This window comes from Haemorhous mexicanus, chromosome 13 (assembly GCF_027477595.1).
Source record: "Haemorhous mexicanus isolate bHaeMex1 chromosome 13, bHaeMex1.pri, whole genome shotgun sequence".
Taxonomy (NCBI): Eukaryota; Metazoa; Chordata; class Aves; order Passeriformes; family Fringillidae; genus Haemorhous; species Haemorhous mexicanus.
In genome coordinates, this window is record NC_082353.1 from 2,143,262 (window position 1) to 2,166,109 (window position 22,848).

The 22,848-nt window shown below is 41.7% G+C and overlaps 1 protein-coding gene across 9 annotated transcripts in view; it reads right to left on the reverse strand.

Annotated features, from left to right (window-relative positions):
* HERC1 (HECT and RLD domain containing E3 ubiquitin protein ligase family member 1) overlaps positions 1 to 22,848 on the reverse strand; it is an 88,151-nt gene that overhangs the window by 27,564 nt on the left and 37,739 nt on the right. For 7 of the 9 annotated variants that reach the window (XM_059857846.1, XM_059857845.1, XM_059857848.1 and 4 more), the window contains exons 26-41: positions 18,942 to 19,213; positions 18,415 to 18,630; positions 18,201 to 18,321; positions 17,428 to 17,665; positions 16,322 to 16,515; positions 15,246 to 15,401; positions 14,918 to 15,024; positions 14,576 to 14,686; positions 14,318 to 14,494; positions 13,429 to 13,668; positions 13,152 to 13,235; positions 12,158 to 12,678; positions 9,898 to 10,673; positions 9,012 to 9,210; positions 1,245 to 1,405; positions 25 to 141 (exon numbers count right to left, since the gene is read on the reverse strand). In XM_059857846.1, coding sequence (XP_059713829.1) covers positions 25 to 141; positions 1,245 to 1,405; positions 9,012 to 9,210; positions 9,898 to 10,673; positions 12,158 to 12,678; positions 13,152 to 13,235; positions 13,429 to 13,668; positions 14,318 to 14,494; positions 14,576 to 14,686; positions 14,918 to 15,024; positions 15,246 to 15,401; positions 16,322 to 16,515; positions 17,428 to 17,665; positions 18,201 to 18,321; positions 18,415 to 18,630; positions 18,942 to 19,213 — 3,690 coding nt within the window. The remainder of the gene's footprint in view (positions 1 to 24; positions 142 to 1,244; positions 1,406 to 9,011; positions 9,211 to 9,897; positions 10,674 to 12,157; positions 12,679 to 13,151; positions 13,236 to 13,428; positions 13,669 to 14,317; positions 14,495 to 14,575; positions 14,687 to 14,917; positions 15,025 to 15,245; positions 15,402 to 16,321; positions 16,516 to 17,427; positions 17,666 to 18,200; positions 18,322 to 18,414; positions 18,631 to 18,941; positions 19,214 to 22,848) is intronic. The other 2 variants (XM_059857844.1, XM_059857847.1) reach the window with 2 other exon arrangements.

Below are 22,848 nucleotides of genomic sequence, written 5' to 3' on the forward strand. Positions count from 1 at the left end.
ACTGATATTATAGCTATAGATTACCTGTAGCTTCCATAGCTTTTGCAATTTGCCTGAGGGAGAACCCCATTTCTAGCAACGGAACAGCAATGGCAGGAGGAGGAGGGGATGTTGAAAGTCGGCTGCTTGGATCAGACAAAGCTTAAAAGACAGAAAATGATAACTGTAAAGCACATAAATCTTCCTCTAGTGTTACTTTACTACACCTTACTTTGATATATCAGCTTGAACTAAGGAAATAATTACTCCCAACTGTTCTCTCACTTTCCACAAAATAAGACACTTTCTGTAACAAAACCAGATAGGGTTCATTCTTCTTTGTAACACAGATTATGTTCACTGATGTTATGCAAAAAACTATTTAAGCAATTTCTATTGTTTTCATTTTGAACTGTATCAAATTATCTATTTGATCCATATTTAAGGTAGCCTAGGTAAAGTTATCCTTGTCCAAATCAGAGATTCCCAAGTGGTGAGATCATTATACATTCCCCTTAAGGTACAGAAAAAGGCCTCAGCTGAACTCGGAATGTATCTGAAAAACCTCTTAGTGGATGATGGCTGGGTTTCTGTGCAAGTCATTCAAGGGACTCTAAAGATGTCAGTTACTGCCCCAAACCCACAGTTTCTTTCTGATTTGCCATAAAATTGATGTCTGATCAGTGAAGACAAAAATGCACTAACAAACACTGTTGTAAAGACACTAACGCAACTAGAAGCAAGTCATCTCATCATTAAAAGGAAAAAAAAGAGACATTAAACAGAGGGGATCAGTTGCTATGCAACACATGAATCACGAAACACCCCAATTAATAGCACATATATAAGGGCAAGAATAAATAGTAGTGGTGAATGTACTATAAAATACATCAATTCTTGTTTTCTGTGTGGTATGTGATCTAACAAAAGCTAGAAAATTACTGGACTCAACAGCAGCACACAACCAAGTAAACAAGCCCAAATCAGATAAACATTTTGAAGCAGTTACCAATCAAACTTCATTACTGCTTTTGAATCCAATCCACAGCTTTTAAAAACTCATTTTGTTTGCTTGATAAAGCCTACAGCAAAATAATCTGTTTCTTTTTTTCCTAAGACAGTGACTAAAAGATTTTCAACAATGCTTAGCATGTTCGTTTGCCTTAACAAGAACCTCTGTTGGGTTTCCATCTCTGAAAATATGCCCCCTGAGCTCCTGTGACTTTCCTAACTTGTCCCCATTTCTACTCCACTGACAAGTTTACCTGTGCGATTGGCAGGCCTTGCAGACTGGGAATCTGGAGAGGTCAAACTTTGTCTCCTTCCAACTTCATCTGAAGGAGATGTTGGTAAAGAAGATATTGGAGGAGTCTGAGCACGTCGTGCTGGAAGTACAGTTGTAGTAGGATAACTGGAGAACATTTGCCTTGAAAAAAGGACAATATACATTTGCGTTGAACAGAACCGTGCTGAAAAAGGTCTGACACAAGAAGTACACCCAGTTGGAGTGCACTTGGCAAATCCTACTTGATGCAATTGAGTTTGAGTAAGGTAAGACACAACACATACTTTGAGGCAACAGCTCATTCCTACCAACTTTTATCTCTACAGTTAAGTGCTAAGAATGACATAAAAAAAACCCTCAGAGACCAGGAGGTCTCCTAGGAGATAAAATAAAAATGAACACTTTTCCCATTTCCATGGTTTGTTCAGAACTCAGGTGACTAATAAATAAGGCTGACTTACTAAGGTATTTGATGTTCACTGTCATAGTATGAAGACATTGTTCTGGCTTTTATCAAAAGATGTCTGCAAAACTTTTATGAATTAATAAACGTAGAAACATATTCAAGGTAAAGCAGATTTCCTTCAACAGCGCAAACTACCTCTGTGTCCTAGTTTAGGGCAAATATGGGAGAGAATCCCCAAAAAGGGGGCCCTCCAGAAAACAAACAGACACAGCCCCTCCCCCCAACCGGTTCGGGAAGAATTCCTCGGAGAGAAGTGGAAAGAACCTGTTTATTTGACAAGCACAGCACCCCCAACACACAAAATGAACAATACTGGATGACACAGCTCTTTCACCACTCTGAAAAAAAATGACACATTCAGAAAGTCTCTCCTGGGGTGTTTGCTCTGTTATCAGTCCCTCTGGCGCTGGGGCAGCTGCTGCAGCCACAAAATGCAAACTCTCTCTCGGTGTTTCCCAGGTCCCAGCCCGGAGCAGGTCAGTAGGTCCAAACAGGAAAGGAGAAACAGTCCAGGAAGGAATTTGGACTGTTTAGCTAAATTAACTAATGAGCAGAGGAAAGAAGCAAGAGCAAGCAGAAGCAAAGCAGAAGCAGAGCAGAAGCAAGAGCAGAGTGAAAAGCAGGGCAAAAAGCAAAAAGGCAGCACTATGTAGTGTACTATCTGCATGTCCTGCCGAGTAGCTGATAAGAGGCCCAAACCACTCTGCAGAGCCAGTCTTAAAGGCACAGAACATAATATCCAGCATAAATTACACACACCAATGGGGATAACAGCATCCTAACATCACCCTAGGACTTTCCACCCCTTATCCCCATATCGTTGAATAATTTCTTCTTATCTCATGTCTATACGGTTTAGTGTACAGACAATGGCAATAACAAAGCAAACAGTGGTATCTGCACATCACTCTCACTCTACAGTCACATCTCTCTGAGGTACACACTGTGTCGTTCTATCTCTTTGCATTATCCACCATATGCAACTTGGTCCTTGAGCAAAGACAACCCCACGGATGGGTTTGTCTGTACTCGAGGCAGAATTGATCCAAACTGTCTTCTCTAACAAACCTCTGACATGTACCACTGGGACTTTATCTCCATCTATTACATTCAGGGACTCAGACTGGGCAGGACCTGCTCGGTTGGTGGAACCCCGGGTGTTAACTAACCAGGTAGCTTTTGCTAAATGCTGCTCCCAATTTTTGAAAGATTTCTCACTCAAGGCTTTCAGCTGGGTTTTTAGTAGTCCATTGTACTTTTCTACTTTCCCTGCAGCTGGTGCATGGTAGGGAATATGGTACACCCACTCAATGCCATGTTCTCTAGCCCAGGTGTTGATAAGGCTGTTCTTGAAATGAGTCCCATTGTCTGACTCAATCTGCTCAGGGGTTCCATGTCTCCACAAGACTTGCTTTTCAAGGCCTAGGATGATGTTCCGGGCAGTAGCATGAGACACAGGGTAGGTTTCTAACTATCTAGTGGTGGCTTTTACTATTGTGAGCACGTAGCCCTTGCCTTGGCGTGTCTGGGGCAGTGTGATGTAGTCGATCTGCCAGGCTTTTTCATACTTGTACTTGGACCACCACCCACTATACCATAGGGGCTTCACTCGCTTGGCTTGCTTGATGGCAGCACACGTTTCACAGTCATGGAATATTGTCCATGGTTAGATCTACCCCTCGGTCTTGTGCCTACTTATAGGTGGCATCTTTGCCCTGATGACCTGAGGCATCATGGGCCAACCGAGCTAGGAATAACTCTCCCTTGTGTTCCCAATCTAGGTCTATCTTTGACACCTCTATCTTTGCAGCCTGGTCTACCTGCTCATTGTGTTGGTGCTCCTCATTAGCTCTGCTCTTGGGGACATGGGCATCTACATGGCGGACCTTCACAGGTAGTTTCCCTACCCTGGTAGCAATGTCTTTCCACTCATCAGCAGCCCAAATTGGTTTTCCCCTACGCTGCCAACTGGCCTCTTTCCACCTCTCTAGCCATCCCTACAGAGCATTAGCTACCATCCATGAATCAGTGTAAAGGTAGAGCCTTGACCATTTTTTTCTCTCAGCAATGTCTAGGGCTAGCTGAACAGCTTTGAGTTCAGCAAGTTGGCTCGATCTACTTTCTCCTTCGGTAGCTTGAGCGACCTGTCGTGTGGGGCTCCATATGGCTGCTTTCCACTTCCGGTTCATCCCTACGATGCGACAGGAACCGTCCGTGAAAAGAGTGTAGCGTGTTTCCTCTGGTGGCAGTTGGTTATATGGAGGAGCCTCTTCAGCCCGTGTCACTGGTTCTCGTTCTTCATCTGTGACACCGAAATTCTCACCTTCGGGCCAATTTGTAATTACCTCCAAAACCTCAGGGCGATTCAGTTTACCTATATGGGTGTGCTGAGTGATAAGGGCAATCCACTTGCTCTATGTAGCACTGGTGGCATGGTGAGTGGAAGGAACCTTGCCTTTGAACATCCACCCCAGCACCGGCAGTCGGGGTGCCAGAAGGAGTTGTGCTTCCGTGCCAATCACCTCTGAGGCAGCTTGGACTCCTTCATAGGCAGCCAAGATTTCTTCCTCGGTTGGAGTATAGTTGGTTTCGGACCCTATGTAGCTTCGACTCCAAAATCCTAGTGGCCGACCCCGAGTCTCCCCAGGCACCTTCTGCCAAAGGCTCCAGGACAAGCCATGGTTCCCGGCTGCAGAGTAAAGCATGTTCTTCACATCTGGTCTTGTCCTGACTGGGCTAAGGGCTACTGCATGAGCAATTTCTTGCTTGATTTGGGCAAAAGCTTGTTCTTGCTCAGGCCCCCAGTGGAAATTGTTCTTCTTGCGGGTGACCAGGTAAAGAGGGCTCATGATCTGACTGTACTCGGGAATGTGCATTCTCCAAAAGCCTATGGCACCTAGGAAAGCTTGTGCTTCCCTCTTATTGGTTGGTGGAGACATAGCTGCGATCTTGTTAATGACATCAGCAGGAATCTGATGCCGTCTATCTTGCCATTTCACCCCTAGGAACTAAATCTCACGAGCTGGTCCCTTTACTTTGCTCTTTTTAATGGCGAAACCAGCTCTCAGGAGGATTTGGATGATTTTCTTCTCTTTCTCAAATACTTCCGCAGCTGTGTTCCCCCACACAATGATGTCATCAATATACTGTAGGTGTTCTGGAGCCTCACCCTTTTCCAGTGCAGCCTGGATCAGTCCATGGCAGATGGTGGGACTGTGCTTCCACCCCTGGGGCAGTCGGTTCCAGGTGTACTGCATGCCCCTCCAGGTGAAAGCAAACTGAGACCTGCATTCTGCTGCCAGAGGAATGGAGAAAAATGCATTGGCAATGTCAATAGTGGACCACCACTTTGCTGCTTTGGACTCCAGCTCATACTGGAGCCCTAATATGTCTGGTATGGCAGCGCTCAGTGGTGGAGTCACTTCATTTAATGCCCAGTAGTCCACCATCAATCTCCATTCTCCTTCAGATTTACGCACAGGCCAAATGGGGCTGTTGAAGGGTGAGTGGGTCTTGTTGACCACCCCTTGGCTCTCCAGCTCTTGGATCATTTTATGGATGGGGATCACAGCATCTCGAGTGGTTCTATACTGTCATCGATGCACTGTGGAAGTGGCAATTGGCACCTGTTGCTCTTCTCCCTTCAGAAGTCCTACTGCAGATGGATTCTCGGACAGTCCAGGCAAGGTGTTCAATTGCTGGATGCCCTCTGTCACTACAGCTGCTATCCCAAATGCCCACCTGAGTCCTTTTGGGTCCTTGAAATACCCACTTCAGAGGTAATCTATGCCCAAAATACATGGGGCCTCCGGGCCAGTCACAATAGGTTGTTTCTTCCACTCATTTCCCGTCAGGCTCACATCCGCTTCCACCAAAGTGAAATCCTGGGATCCCCCTGTCACATCGGCAATAGAAACAGACTCTGTCCCCACATGTTTTGATGGGATTAATGTACATTGTGCACCAGTATCAACTAAAGATTTATACTCTTGTGGTTCTGATGTGCCAGGCTAACGAATCTACACAGACCAGAAAACAATTTTCTTTAGCCTCTACCTGGCTAGAGGCAGGGCCTCTCTAAGCCTGGTCATCTTTCTTTCTCTGGGCATATGTCTTGAGTGTTCTTTCAAGGGGATCGGACATGTCATCATCATATCTGGCAGTTTGGCTACGGGCAACTGGAGCTGCTTTCCTTTTGGTGGAACTCCCTCTCTCAGTCCTGTCTTCCTTCAATTCACGCACCTGTCGTGCCAGAGCAGCAGTAGATTTCCCATCCCATCTCCTCATGTTTTCTCCACAATCACGCAGGAAGAACCACAGCTCAGCTCGTGGGGTGTACCTTCTCTCTCCATCTGGGGAATGTCTGTATTGGGTACTAGGACCTCTGATCTGTATTGCTGAGATTTGGAGAAGGTCTTCTTTAATCTCCTCTCTGAGCTTCTTGTGATTCTCCTCTATCTTATCCTCTAACTTCTGCAGATGTGTTTCCACTGCTGCGATCCTGGCATGTGTTGGGCCATGCACAGCGTCTGCATATGCTCAGAGCTTCTTTGCCATATCCAGCACAGTCTCATCCCTCTCATCCCGCTTCATTATGGCTAAGGCAGAAGCATATTCATGTGGCCCGAGTCGTACAAGTTTCCGCCACATCACAGACGTGCATGGTACCAAGTCTGGGTTCCTAGTTGTTACATCATCTGAGAAGATAATCTCTGCCACTGCCATTTCCCTCAAGCATTGGATCCCTTGCTCTATGGTCTTCCACTGTGTCTGCTGCATATAAAGATCATCTGCACACAGGTATCTTTGTGCAACACTGTCCAAGACCCGTGCCCAGAGGCTGTGAGGATTAACCCCCCTCATCATTCCCTGGTAGATGACAGGATCATGTGACAGGGATCCCAAATGCCTGGCTTCAGTGCCGTCCAGAATTGTAGCCTCCCCTGCAGCATCCCAAAGACAGACTAACCAACTAATTATGGATTCATCAGGTCGCCGGGTGTAATCCTTCCTTAGGCCACGGAGGTCCTTCTGGGAAAAGGACTCTATATTGGCTTCTGATCTTGAAACTGCTGCTTTGACTTCTGATTTTACGTCAGGAGGCGCTGAGGGTCCTTCTCCTGCATCATCATCATCATCATCATCATCCACTGGTCGATTGGTCTTGCCTGTGCATTTTCCACTTCTGGTGCTAGTAGCAACAGCCATTGGTTTAGCTGCTGGCTTAGGCTCACTATCTAGCTCGGCTGCTGGCTTTGAGCCTGGGGTGTTGGCTGCAGCCTGAGTGAGCGGGAGAGCGGCTGTTTTGTCTCCCTGCCCCCCTGCCTCTGTCTGCTGCCCGACAGTATCTAGCAATGTGTGATAAGCATATGCCAAGGCCTAGCTCACTGCAATGATCTTTTTCTCCTTAGGGTCATCCTGGTACTTCTCTTTCAGATATTTCCCCACCTCAGCTGGGTTCTGAATTTGTTCATGGGGAAAATCCCAGACTACAGGGTCAGAGAATTCCTTCAGAATTTGGCCCATATTCTCCCATTTCCCACACCACTTAGGATTTTCCACACCTGGGTCTACTCCTGAGTCAGGGGTCTCATCAGCCCGTCTAGAAATCTCAGCCCTCATTCTAGAGAAGCAACAGACTATGTAGAGGAAGCCTACCAGATTGAATACCAGAAAGATGGTCTCTTTAACATTCAGGGGAAATTGAACATTCTCCAATAGTGATGTGACAGATTCAGAGGAGAAGAAGGAAAGCAAAGGCTGAAAAGCCTCACCCCCTGCTCTTCTAACAAACTGAGTGCATAACCATAACCATGAACCATTCACACCTGGAGCAGACCCCAGCACGTTTATAAATTTCTTACAAGCCATTACCACCAAGCCCAGCAGGACAGCTATTCTGGTCACTGCCCCTCTGCTGTAAAAGCTACATATTAGGGACAATACGAGAGCTATTTCTGGATAAGAAAATAAACCAAGGGACCATAGAGGTATTAAGATCTCAAAAAACCCTAGGGACCAGAAATGCATGCAAGCCTTCACCCCAATAGACATTATGAATTCAAAAAGCATGGCTATTAACTGCTTTATACTGACACAGAGTAATGGCAACCAAAATGCACTCAAAACAGGGTTTTTCCACTCTCTCTCAAGCCTCAAGTTGGGCGCCAAATTTTGTCCTGGTTTAGGGCAAATTTGGGAGAGAATCCCCAAAAAGGGGGCCCTCCAGAAAACAAACAGACACAGCCCCTCCCCCCAACCGGTTCGGGAAGAATTCCTCGGAGAGAAGTGGAAAGAACCTGTTTATTTGACAAGCACAGCACCCCCAACACACAAAATGAACAATACTGGATGACACAGCTCTTTCACCACTCTGAAAAAAAATGACACATTCAGAAAGTCTCTCCTGGGGTGTTTGCTCTGTTATCAGTCCCTCTGGCGCTGGGGCAGCTGCTGCAGCCACAAAATGCAAACTCTCTCTCGGTGTTTCCCAGGTCCCAGCCCGGAGCAGGTCAGTAGGTCCAAACAGGAAAGGAGAAACAGTCCAGGAAGGAATTTGGACTGTTTAGCTAAATTAACTAATGAGCAGAGGAAAGAAGCAAGAGCAAGCAGAAGCAAAGCAGAAGCAGAGCAGAAGCAAGAGCAGAGTGAAAAGCAGGGCAAAAAGCAAAAAGGCAGCACTATGTAGTGTACTATCTGCATGTCCCACCGAGTAGCTGATAAGAGGTCCAAAACAAAACTTTCACTCTGCAGAGTCAGTCTTAAAAGCATAGAACATAATATCCAGCATAAATTACACACACGAATGAAGATAACAGCATCCTAACGTCACCCTAAGACACTGCAAATTCAGTAGCTTATCTTCCTTTTCAGTATGTCAGGGTAAGCTGAAAGAACATCTTAGCTTTGCAGGATGTTACCTACCAAGATCTATTCTGGTTTGAGAACCAAACGTTCATTAAAAATGAATTTTAGAGATTTGTAATTTAAACTATACCAAATAAACATGAGAACTGAAGAACAACTTAAGGAGAACTTTTTCTCCTTCTTAAAGAATTCAGATATTACATTTATAAACAGTGTACAGCAAAAGCTTAACAGCTTTCTAATAAAAAATGCATGCCCTGCAAGGCAAAGTAACATTTAAACTGTGTCCCTCTGCAGAAGCAGTTCTTGGCAGCATTTTTAAGGTCTTAGGCAGCTAAAGACATATATTCTACCTAAACCATGCAACTGGTTCCCTACACCCACAGAATCATACATGCCAAAAGGATTTTTTACCTCAGCAGACTGAGAGGCATAACACCAGGTGATTCTGACGCTGGAACTGTTTCTGTATCAGTTACTGGCGTAGTAGCAGTGGTGGTATCCTCCAGAGAGCTGCTCATGAAAGACGTCGTGCTAGAAGCAGAAGGGCTGGTTGTAACTGGTGTTTGGGCTTGCTGAGACTGATCACCTTCTTCTACTTGTTGCTCCACTTCTGCAACAGAAAAATAAGGATGTTACAGCAACATTAATTGTGCAGATCAAAACAGTAGCAGCCATGGCTAAACTTTAAAAATAACTATTGTTATTTAGAATTCATCCCAGAAAAAGAAAGGGGTGTGCAGATTCTGCCACAAACTCATGGACTTGAGTAAAGAAATCAGTCCAGGTGCTCTTGCTGTTCTCACAGCAATACAAGGCAAACAGCAAACAAACCATTTACTTATGCAAAAGTTTATGATATTCAGATTTACGGTTGTATCAGCCTGGAGTATTCTCAAAACAGACAAAAGGGGTAGAGGTCTTAGATAAAAGTACAGCTGATTAACTATAAACCCAATTTATAACTCAGCTGTGCAAGTAGCATTTTAAAGGGGTTTTTATTGCTGGTTTAGAAGAAGTGCGAATCCTTCTGACAAGTATACAGAGCATTGATCATTTTTAGAAATATTAAAGACATTAAAAACTCTTATTTCTGATTGATATGCATTCACTTTTTATTAAGATGACGAATTTGGAAAAAGGCAAAACAATCAGTGTTATATCTATAATACAGTAAACGGAGTTCTGTAAAATTTCTCTGTCTGATTAAGTTTCCCCCAAAGTATAACCATTACAAATCAACAAGACTATGTTTATTATCATTGTTACTATTCATTTTAATCTCATTTTGAAAACGTACCTTGTTTAAATCTGCCCCCAAACTGGTCCTCCAGCAGCCCATGAACCACTAATTTGTAGATCATGGCCTGTGCCCGCTCCAGGTCCGCCAGCCCCAGCGCTCTCTTGATGGGCGAGCGCATGACCGCGCGTTTCACCATGTGCCGCATCAGGAACTGCAGCGCCGCACGCAGCTCCACGTCCTCGTGCACCACCGGCGACCCCGCGCAGTCAGAGTTGTGGCCGTTCTCTGCCAGCACTTTGGGGATTAACAGCAGCTCAGCATACTTACTACAACTAAGAAGAACACTAAGAGACTTCATAGCACCAAGATAAAGGTAAGACAGCTGCACAGCTCGGATTTCTGACTGCACTATATCATGACTTCGTGGGGTGTGCTCGTGATTCTTTTTTCTTCCTTCAGCAGGTTGGTGCTGGGATTCCATACCTAGTGTTGGTGGTTCTAAAGAAAAGGAAACAATTTCATTTTCCGACTTAGAGGTTGTAGCACCATGTCCTTTGTTATCATCAGCACTTTGGCCTAATCGTGTATCTGATCCAATGTCACCCTCCATTTTCTGGTCCATTTCCCCTTTATCTTCAGATTCATGTCTGTGTTTTTTCTCATGTCTCTTGGTGCTTTGCTTTCCCGTATCTTCATGAATGCCAGTCAGATAGGTAAGATCCAGTAACACAGTAGCTGTCAGCCCACGAAATCTTGCAACATCAAAAGGCAGTGGTTCACAGGGCTCCAGATTATACAAGGGAGTATCACTAGGCGACCAAAAAGTTGGGAAGCTTTAATAAAGATCAGAATGACACAGGAAAAAGCAAGTGAGGGAGAGACAGAAGGAAAGCTCAGGAAGTAATGTAGGCAAATAAGATGTAGAATATATTTAATAAAACAAACCAATTCTAAAAATTAAATGCAAACAAGAGAAATGAGGTTATGATCAGAAAACAGGGAGATATGGTTTCAAAGCAAATGCAACAAAGCATACATGGGTTTTCAACAACAAGCACTGAAACCCAGAAGTCCCACAGAAGCTATCCATTCTGTGCTAACACAGGCTCTGGATATATTACTTATCAGAAATATGTAACAGACTTTAATTAAGAAAAACTATCTGAAGGTAAATATTATCATCATACCTGAATCTTAAGCTTATAAAGAAAACTTTTAAACATTAAGGTAAAGCTTTGATTGACCTCAGCTATTCATCATGAGCACAATCCTGAGAGCTCAGGACAATTCTGTCTCTGGTGTGTCAGGACAGACCACCTAGTGAACACGGGTCAGAAAACCTAACAGACACATTTATCTACCTGTCCATCTATATTCAGGGATATTTTCTGGTACTATTAAGGACTGTTACATTTGACTTATTTTCACCTGAAGCAGGAACAAAAATTCACCAGCCTGTATTTTCATACGCCTTGTATTTTCTATACCTCCAGCAGATATATTACTTTCAAACCTTCCTTTTATTATCCCAAAAAATTTTCCCATCTTACAATGTAAACTTCTACCTAAAAATGAAAGCAAGCTTTGGCCTGGTTTTAATTAAAAAGGTGAAAAATGAACCTAATTAAATGCTTTATCAAAAGCTTGCTTATGATCAAGTGCTATTCCACATTACTCAAATAAAGCTTTGAATTATTTTAAGGGCACTCTTACTTTAGGCTACACTGTCAGATGGGCATACTTGAAAGAATTTATACCTGGAACTAAATCAACTGCACTTCAGTATATTTAGTCAAAGGGACAACAGCCTTTGCAAAGACAAAACAGACATAATGTTGCAACAGCTAGGAAAAGCCTAGTGACCTCGGCTATTGCAGAATGTAATTGTAACTGGCAGGGAAAAGAAAAATAAAAAGTCACTGCTCAATTTCTTCAGAAGACTTCTTCAGCTATAGGCAGAAGGAGTTCAAGAAACTAAGTTAATCAAATCTTTTCCACACAGAAACACAGGCAATTCTTGTGAAAGCACCGAGAAGCTGAGAGAAGCTTCATTTCAGCTTCCTTCCAGGTGCTTTCCCTTTGAAGGCTTGTCTGCAAGACAGGTGGGAAAAGGAGCATCTCCTTCCAGCCTTGAACACTCGAAGGCAGGTGGGAGAATGAATGAACACTACCTCAAGGCAGCATTAATTTCAATACCACTGAAGTCTACACTTGAATTGATCAGCATGACTCTAATATAAAGGATATGTTTCTTCTGAGGATTTCCAACCACAAACCACTACCATTACATAGCAAAAAGTGTAGGAAATGGGCATACCTGATCGTAATCTCAGCTTCATCCCACTGGACCTTGGCAGAGGTGCTGCCCTCCTTCACCACTCCCAGCAGCGTGGCATGACGGCCCGTTTGCTTGTGGACACATCGACCTCCAACTCTGAGCCCAGCATCGACTCCACCAATCACTGCTAGGACAGGCCACACGTCCACACAGAGCATCTTCAGCTGCAGCTCTGAGAGCTCTGCCAGGCCATGGCGGCTGTGCTTGCTTTTCTCCTCCTCTTTGTTTTCTTTCTCCTCTCTCACCTCGTTCTCTTCTCGGCTTTGAACAGAGCGACTTTTCTTCAGTTTTTGACCTGCTTCCTTAAGACATGTTTTGATTTTATTCAGCCTTTCCATCATTTTTTTATTGATGCAGTGTGTCCAGCGGTCTGTGCGATGCAGTATTCGAATGAGCTGGATCGTGGCTTCTGCCAGCACTGCAGCAACAGGACTGCAGATGGGATCACCAGGCAGCAAATCTCTTGGTGTCCCACGCATCTGCATATCACAGATCTTCACCTGTTTAAAGAGAACAGTTCACAAATTATCTTCCCGACATACCTCAATAAGCTCTTCTTATAAATACTGGAGTGGCCTGCTGAATAGAAATAATGACTAGCACTGTCTTTTTTTTCCCTCAGAATCCCTAGGAAATCCACCTTAACAGTGAGCAAAACCTCCACCCTCCAGACTCGAGGATGCTGAAACTAAGTATGGTTTCTCACACAAGACTATCTAGAAATCCTAATACTACGCTTTCCTTGGTTTCTGGGGAATAGAATGTTTTGTGTAGAACATGAAGCCTTTAAATCTATTCTAAATAGTAAAAATACATTTTAAATTAACAATAGATTACAATAATTGAAACACACTGTATTAGCAACACTGCTTTGGTCAGAAATGCAAAGCAGCACCATGCAGGCTGCTCTGATGAATACTGACTTTATATCAGCCTAAACCAGTACACCTCCACAGATGAACATTTCAGTTACCTTCTCCCCTGGGTTACTGCTATAGAACATAACACAAGGGTATAACTCAGCTGCATCCACATCTTCAAAAGCTAGTTTTGGCTCCTAGGGAAGAAGCAAAGAAAAACCCTTCAATCTTAGAACACCCTAACAAGCAAAACTATGAAACATGAGAAAGTTATGTTTGTATTATAAATCTTCTAAGTACTGGAACTGCCAAATGTTTTAACTCTCATTCTTATCCATGCCATATTACCTTTGCAAGAAAACCCACCACAAAACTAATTATGTTAAATACCTCTCCATTTTTACCGAAGGAAATAGTTCTTGCTTCCATATCTAACACACATGTAATGAAATCTCCTTGGGTAAAGCTTGACAGAGTCAAAGTCTGCTCTCCATTGTGATACAGGTTGCCACTGTAGGCTCTGTAGAGCCACATATCTGAGGTAGTGCGATGGTTGAAGTCATGCACAGGCCAGCGAGACACTCCCACACAAGTGCCTTCATTGCCTCTGTTCTCCTTCACGATGTAGAACTAGCAGGCAAAACAAACACACAGGGAAAAACATCCGGAATATACACTTTACCACAACAAAGCAATGAAAATCTTCCTTACACATATGTATGTCTACTTTTAACTGTGTGTTTTTCACAGAAGATTTTAATGAGAAAAACAGTTAGCTTATATGCTAAAACCATTTTAAAAATCCCTCCAAAGGATGTATTTAACACTGTTCTTGTCAGCCAGGCTGATGCGTCTTTTTGCAGGAAAACAACATGCTTTGCGAAATGTTTTCCTACAAAAAAAATCCTAAATCTACATAATTCAGTATGTAAGTTTTGCAAAACTGCACATGCACGCTGACTACGGACCTTAGGGGCAACTACCATTACCTCTAATAACACATAACACATGTTCACAGTCTCCAATCTGCATGCTGAAATACTCAAATCCCACCACTCAAAAGCAGACACAAACTCTTCCCTTGGCACTGAAAAATCACAGAATGACTCAGGTTGGAGAATATCCTTACAATTACTGAGTCCAACCATACATGTAACACTGCCATTTACTCAAGAATCATGTCCTAAGTGAAAAACACAGGCAGTTGCTGTTAATAAAACATAGCACATTTCCAAAACAATGAGAGAGAAGGTAAGAAATACATATTTATGCAACCTACCTTCCACTGGTAACACCCAGAAGTAACTCCAGTGGAAGCTAAGCCATATCCTTTGCCTCCACTTCCATGAGTTAGAATCTGCCCGTTCTCCACTATGCAGCACTGAGCTTTCTCAGGATCAAAGGACACTTCCTGGATGGGAAGATTCTCATCTTCATCCTCAGACTCTCCTTGCTTCTACGAGAAATAGAACAAAGTATTTGTGGTAAATGTAATTCAGCTGCATTCAGTCACAAGACAAAGTACAGGCACTGTTACCTGGAGCTTCATTTCTTGTTCTTTCTCCTTTATTTGAATTGCATGTTTGGCCTGGGCTATCGGACTCTCCCACATGCAGTCAGACAGAAGTGAGAACAATCGTTCAACAACCTGGGGCATTGGGATACAATTCAGATCATTTTAATGCCAACACGAGGACAACCGCAACATTATACTGTTTTACTTTGCTTTGTAGGTATAAACATCAAAATATTTAGTGTTCTTAGATTAACAAGTAACTACACTGAGCCTTGCTTGATTGGGATTTTGAAACCTATGAAACATTTAGCGGCTTAAGAGATTTTTGAGGAAACGTGAAAGTTGGTAACAAAATATAAAGACCTGAGCCATCTGATCATCTTCAACGCCAGATTCACATGCAGGTAACACAGCTTCTAGTACATGAAGTGCAAGCAGTCTAGTCCTCAAATTGCCAACCAAGGGAACTCCTGAAGATGGAACAACATGTCAATAATCTTAACATTACTTCAGCTTCAAGCCTGCCCCTGGTTCTATGCCCCCAGCGCCCCAGAGTACACCTATACTGCAGTTGGTTTGAACTGTTCCCTAGGAACTCACTATGTCATACATGTTCTAACAGGGCTCAGTTTTTGGAACTGCACTACAGAAATGCAAAGTAACCATGGAGCACATTTTGACATGATGATACCTGAGCAACACTTCTGGGAAGCAATGTTAAGAAGGACTTCTGTCCACTTTGGAGATGCCATCTTGGACTGAATTGCTTTTGAAGACACAACTCTACGCAGGAAAACAAGAAAGTCTCCCAGGTGCAATTCTGCTGCATGTTGCTTTCGGAGGGCAGCTAGGAAGTTAAAGCAAAAGTTTTACAGCCTTAATATTACAACTTGACTGGCAGTCCTGGTTACCAGGAACAACCTGTTTTGCAGGTAAAAGCACAATCATCAGTTATTACACGGCGGCTGGCTGTTAACCTTAGCTAGCTGGTGCCCATCAAGCTGTGCTCTCACTCCTGCTCCTTGGCAAGACATGGAGAGAAAATAACATTAAACTTTTGTGGGCCAAGGTAAGGGAGGGAGACCACTGTGGAAAGACCCCATATTCTAATTCCTGATTAATTATCTTACTAATTCATTGGACATTGCATTATTTTAAAGTGAAGACAGTTAAAAGCACAAACAAAAACATATATACACTTAAAACCAAGCTACAATTAAAAATTCTTCAAAAGCAATTTCCACCAAAATTCAAAATGCTCATTAAGGGATTGTAAGCTATGTGAAGATACCAGGACTTCAGAAAATCTTTTGTTGTGGATTTTCCCATACGACACAGTAGTGTCACCTTCTTGCCATCCACTTGGACTGCAAAACTGCATAATACAAAGCAAATACAATAATTTCCTGAATAAAGATGTATTTATTAATTTAGATAATTAAATTCCTATGACCATATTTATAAAAAACACTATGACCACCAACTCATTTTTAAATGAAAACTATATTCTCTTCCTAATTCCAAGCCCAATGAAGTAATCCTTCTTCTCGGCCTGCTCCTATCCCTGCAGTTTTGTGCATCAATTCTGCGTAAATCTGAACTGAGCACACAATCATTTGATGACTTTAATCTAATTTACAGAATTAAAAATGACCCACTAAAAACCAATACACAATAAAGTGGATGAGAACCTCAGCATTCAGTGCTTTCTTCTATTATGTTTCCTGGCATTTTAGAATTGTTACAGACATTATGTAAGATAATTACCTCTGAAGTCTCTCTTCTCATTATCCCCATTTGAATCTGCTTTTTTGGATTCCACTTCACCTTCCTCACCTTCCCCTTCTCCAAAAGAAGCCATCAGCATCACACCAGCTTGTGACAGCAAGTTCTTCAGTTGGCTGCATAATAAATCCAGCAAGGACTGTACCACCTTTGGGCTCAGTTTATCTGCATAGGTTCTGTACACACACAATAAGAAAATTAAGAGTACTTAAGAGCTGATCTAAGGAACAGGAATTGCAGAAGGTTACTTTTTCCCATCCTCCATTACAGGCTTAAATTATTTTTATTATTTTAACCCTACTTTTAATACAAATGAAAACAGTCTAATCTTTGGAGTCAAAGGATAAGTTTTCAGTACCTTCTAGGGTAAAAAGGAACAACTCTATTCATTAAATGTAATTCCACTACAATTGCTATACACGGGGTACACAGGTTTCTATGGGTTTGGGGGATTTTTTTGGTGTAGGATTATTGGGCTTTTTTACACAACAGATTTGGCAGGTAAATGCAACGTGTTGTACAAAGACTGAAAGGAAGATGCATGTACTGAACATCAAAAATACTCTCACTTCAACTAGAAAACACTTTCTCCACTTCTGTTTTCTTTACTGAGTAAGAATAAATATTTAAGTATTGCTAGGACTTTGCATGTTGTACCACGGTCTAGCACTATTCCTCAGAAAATTCTTCCATACTCTGGAAAGAAGCACTATGTCCTGCTCTGAGAAACTCTCACATTTATCAGGCTGCTTTTACACAGATGACTTTTACATAGCCACAGAAAGTCTTATCACATCAACTGAACACACCTCCACACAAAGCTCAAGTAGCAACATGGGGGTTACTAGAATACAGTGTTTACAGACCACAAAGTTGTGACTATTCAAGTTCAAACACTCCCAACTGAAAAATATTTGTTAGTCTTACATGTATCTTTCCTATGAATTACGTGACTACTCTTCCCCTCCGGCCCCTTCACTTATGTATTTCTGAGCAACATCTACTGTTCTAATGAAAGCTCACACACCATTTTTCAAGGGTGCTGATAAGCTCAGTGATGAAGGCTCCCAAAAGCAAGGGACACTCACCCTGTGGTGATAGCCAGTATCTGCAGCAGTCTCGTGCTGGCTACTTTCAAAGCTGTGCTGAGCTGAGAAATCCCAGTTTTGGGCAGCAGCTGCAGGGGCTGTCCTAACATGGTGTCTGTGCCACACAGCTGGGACAGCACATTTAACAGCCCCGTGGAAATGGCCAAGGAGACATCAACAGGCTGATAGTGAACGCTGAGAGCAAAGACTGTCACCAACAGAAGACGCTGTTGTGCTTCTAAGATTAAAATTAAGTTGGTTTTAATTAATAAAATTTTCAGAGTAAGAATACAAAGACAGAAGATCAGCAGATTATTTTTAAAATACAATTTGATTAATTAAATTTTCAAAGAAAAAGTGAGTTGTGTCAGATGCTTTGAGGTAGTCTTTCTGATGAACCACTGCACTCTTCTTTAACTCAATGTAACTCTGTGTCAAAATTATCCAAGAAAGAGTAGCATGCAGATCTAGCTTGTGATTTAATGTTCTGAGGCTAAATCTCAAACCAGAATCTCCTCTCAAAGATAACTGGGTGAAATACTTCATTTTGTACTTCTTTCACATTGTTTCTCAAAGTGAAACACCAAAAAGACCCAGGTAAGAATAGCCACTGGGTTCTACCAACCAAGGCATCTGTCTCTTTTAGGAAAAGAAGTCAGAGAGGTAATTCAGTGAATTCTGGTCACTAATATCAAAGTCTGCCTCAGAAAACATAGAAGCTGTTCTACTGTACATTAGAGAACATCTGGTTTACAAATCTGCTTTTCACTTACCTATGTGATGCTTATTAGCTTGCAGAGCTCTTTCTAAAGTAGCAGATAATTGCTGGTAAATTTTGTGCACAGCCACCTGGATTTCAATTTGAATACTCCTCTTGGCTGCTCTGATACCATCCTGGGACAAACGAACAAATAAACATTATAAAAACTGAGACCTCTTTATCACTGGGTTATTGAAACAGCAAGCAGAAACTGCTGAAGTACACACCTGGTAGTGGTGCAATCTTACACTCTCTCCTTTGGCCCCTGCATGTCCTACAGTGCCCAGACCAAAGCAGCCAGCAAGAAACTGGAGTCTAACAGAAGTAAGCAGGGAAGAAGACTGAAATCCTGGTACTTGGCGGCTTCCCATTAATGGCACACAGCCTTTTTCCTCCATTCCTGACAGAAGCACCAAAATCTGATGAAGTGCTTCCAGACGAAGCTAAAAATACAGGCAAAAGACACTATTAAGGAAGTAGCCAGTACCCTTAGAAATGGAAAGCTGATTATACTGAACTGTAAGCAAAGATGAATGAGGTCACTGTTTTCTCCTTCACGTATATTTTTTTAAAATGGGAACACTTTCAGTTTTGTTTCAGTTTGTTTACATAATGTTCCCAATTCCAATTAAGATATTTAATAGAAAAGAAGGAAAAAATACTTTAATAGATAAAATGTGGACACTTTCAAAAAAAATTACAATAATGAGCATAAGGTATGAAGAATAAGAAGAGCTGTTAAACTGAAATTTACCTCAGCCCTCAGCTGCTGCTGCTCCATTGCAATTATTGATGCTTGTGGACTGGTGGACATACTTTCCTCTGGTTCCTTAAATCCTGGGGAGTTTCCCACATCTCCACTTACAAAACTGACAGCGTTTTCAATCAAAGTATGAACTCCAAGGGATCTTGAGAGATCAAAATCGGACTCAACAAATGAGTAGGAGGATGTGTATAACCAATCTCTGCTGTGTTTCAGTCGAACCCACGAGTCACTCAGAGATTCCATTTGACCGTGTATTGCTCCTAAAGATACACACAAGGAAGTCTCATCAACTCCAATTCAGGCAGCACATTCTGGCAGTACATAAAGACTGAGCTGCTGCTACTGACATAGGTGGAAAATGAATATTCATGTTATTTAGACCATGCATTAAGCAACTTAGAGCAAAACACTTGATTTAAATTTACAGCAATTTCCCTAAAGAAAAGGCTGCATTTCTTTTAAATGTTCAGCACTATTGTAACAAGCTGCCATGTGAAAAAAAAACAAAAAGAAGCCACTCAAACGGCTCAGCTTAAAGCTGGAACACTAAATAAAAAATGCTTTGCAGCTACGTGACATAACTGTAAAGAAAAGATTTTCTAACAAAATAACTTCTGCACTTGGATATTTACTTTGAGATTTAAACATAAAGCAAGAGTGGATTTTAATCAAGCCACTGTATTTCATTGTTTTGAAAAAGCCCAATGTTATTTTGAATGAAATATTTTCAGAATTCATGACTGCAGAAAAGAACAGAAATTTTTTAGACTAAAGAGAACTTTGAATCAAGGTTAGATACATGTGTATTAAAACATTATCTAGAATAAATGTTAGATCTCTGCCATCTGGCAGTTTCACAAGTCTATTTTCAAGTATTTCCTATCATCAGCATGTCATTACCTGAAAATTTACTACCACTAATAAATGGACTTCTTCAAACGAGCATCAGTCATCATTCTGCAGCACTGGAATTTATTACCATAGGTTTGATCCACTCTCCAAGAGAGTTTTGCTAGAACTCTCTCCCTGGCACAAATGAGTGCCATGCCACTCAAGCCATTAGGAGTCAATTGATAGGCATCAGTCAGTATTTTCCTCCTCCTGTAAATGCTGCTTGGCCACTTGGAGCCATGAGAAGTATTACAAGAGGGCACACCCTGCTCAGAAGAACTTCCCATCGGTACAGAGAGACAGCATCTGGAGACCTCTGTGGAAACCTCAACTGTGTTTACTTGCTTTGAAATTTTAGTTTGGATTATTCACATAATGTACAAAAAATGTTTAACTATTTATCTACCTTGTGTACAGTAAGTTGTAATTTGGAGAATCACAACCTACTCACAGTACTCGTAGAAATCTGTATTACTTCCATTTTAAACAACTTTCTGCAGGCTATCAGCTTCAAACATTATTAAACATAGCCATTTTCAGGGAAAAGTCACAGAAAGTCATAGGAATTCATCTGTCCAAAGCTTGCTTTCAATAGCAAATCTGAGTTCCAATGGTTAACAGCCCAGATCCAAATTACAGGGCCTCCTTTAAACACTGCCCCCCTACAGCAGCTGCTCAGAGGAACAAGCAAAGACAGGCACAGCGGTTTTCAACTTGGGCTAACTTTCCTAGCAACCTATATAACATTTTTCCTGAAGTAAAGGCAAAATGTTGTTACTCTGCCGAAGAGTCAGCAGCACCTGCAGGTCACAATTTGCACCTTCATGCAATTTACAAATTCAAAATACTGTGGAATTTTGCTTCTCTTTTGTCAACCAGGTTACCTTCACTTGGTTGCCAAAAATTTAATTGTCAGGGCTACGAATTATGAAAACCTCTTGACATCCCATTCTGTTTTCAGTAAATAGTGTTAACGTGCATTTCCACAGTATTCCTTACTAAGCAGTCTGCTATGGCTTCAGGAAGAGCCATCACAGTACTGAGGTCATACAGACTCAAGTTTATTTTGGATAATGCAGAGATCAGGTTCAAACCCTTCTTTTCAAAGTGCAATCTAATTTCCTAATCTCTGCTGCTTTCCATAACACAGTAAGACTACATGGTTTACAGAGACCAACCTATTTTATCACCTTTACTATGAAAAAATTTAAAGAAACTCTGTTACTCAATTTTACAATTCATACCTGGCAATAATATTAAAAAAAAATAAAATAGAGTAAAGATCACCTTTACTCTAATTTTAACATCAATTGTTAGAATAGTTGCTTTAAAGCTTTCCTTTAAAATCTAAATTACATGGGGAGGTGGCCGGTGAGAAGCATAAGATAAATAAGACAGAACAGAATAAACAGGTGCTAAAATGTTCGGTTTCATGTAGGAAGCGGTTTCCTGGCAAGTGCATGGTGACCAGAGCCCAGGGGAGAGGATAAATGCAGCCTCATATTACTCAGAGGAAGCACAGCTTAACCATCTCCTAGTCCACAAAGCATTGCCTACAGAGCAACAGCTCTTTCCAAAAGCTCCATAAGCCCTCCAAGCCTTTGTACAGCAGGAGAGCTCAAAGCACCCCACAGTGACTTGAGCTTCCTCCCTTCCACCTGCCCCACACTGCACTATGCCACAGCACAGAATCAAAGCATTTGGAAAGAAACAAAAGCCAATTCCAGTGGCTTAAATCATTAGCTAAAGGAACTCTTTAACAGGTTTACAGAATATCAGAAGAAAATTTAGTTTTGATAGGCAACAAACCTTGTAAGAAACCCAACCATGTATTAATAAAACCCTAAATTATTTCATATTTCAAGAAACTATGACATCTTAGCTAATTGGTTTAGTACAAAATGCAAGAATGTTTCAGACCAATGTAAAAATATTTCTAATTTGGAGAAAACTGCAATGATTACGAGTTACAGATTAAATGTAGAACAACAGAAGTTGTAAATGAAAGGAGAGAGTTTAAACACAAATATGTCAGAAATCAAAGGAGAACACTTCAGAACTAAAAATGCTTAACCACTAGAGCACAGAGTAAATTCTTCCCTCTTGAACATACCACATATCAGCAGAAGAATCAAATGTGTGACTACATTGGAGCTCAGCTTGATTCTGTGTAACATCAATCACACAGAATTGATTGCAGTACAGCGCTTCCAGAAGCCTGCACAATCACATGAACAAAGCTGCACAGATGAATAAACCTGAAGCTTACAGTAAAACAAGAACTTTACTTGTCCTGATAAGCCAGCTTGTAATAATGAGTTTTCTAAATGAATGTGGCACAGCTGCAATGCACACTTTATAGAACAAAGGAAGCTATGTAGGGAAGCTATAGAGACAAAAAAATAAACATGCCATCAGTTACTTGCTTGAAGCTCTTCTTTTTTCTGGGGCTCAACTGGCCAAAAAGGAGTAAATACACTACACCACACAAGAAGCAGAAGACAAAAGCACACATTTGAAACAGACTGTAACATACTCATAAAATCTCTGCCTCACATTATTCTGACTTAAACAATCAGTCTCATCTCAATCAATACAATATACCAAGCAGCAAGGCATGTGGAAAAAATATTTACTCTTGTTTGGCATGAATACAGCCTGGATAACAGTCTTTCTGAATTCTCCACCTTTAAGGAAAAAAGAAATAATCCCCTATAGCACAGCTGTATGCACTCATGTGTATGCATGTTGGCTTGTAGGTTCAAGTCCCTTCCTTAAGCATAATTTGTCAATTTTCAAAGGCAGAATTGATAATTACAGGTACACTAAAATATTTCAATTCCATTTGGATTTCAGTTAAGTACTGCTTTTTTTGGAGTAGCTCAGCTGTGTTAGGAAGGCACAGCAGTACACAGAAGTACACTGAAATTCACTAAGTTGTAGATGATGAAAAGCCAAGAGTGGAGGACTCTCACTGATCTGCAGCTGTTTGTGACAGCCCTGC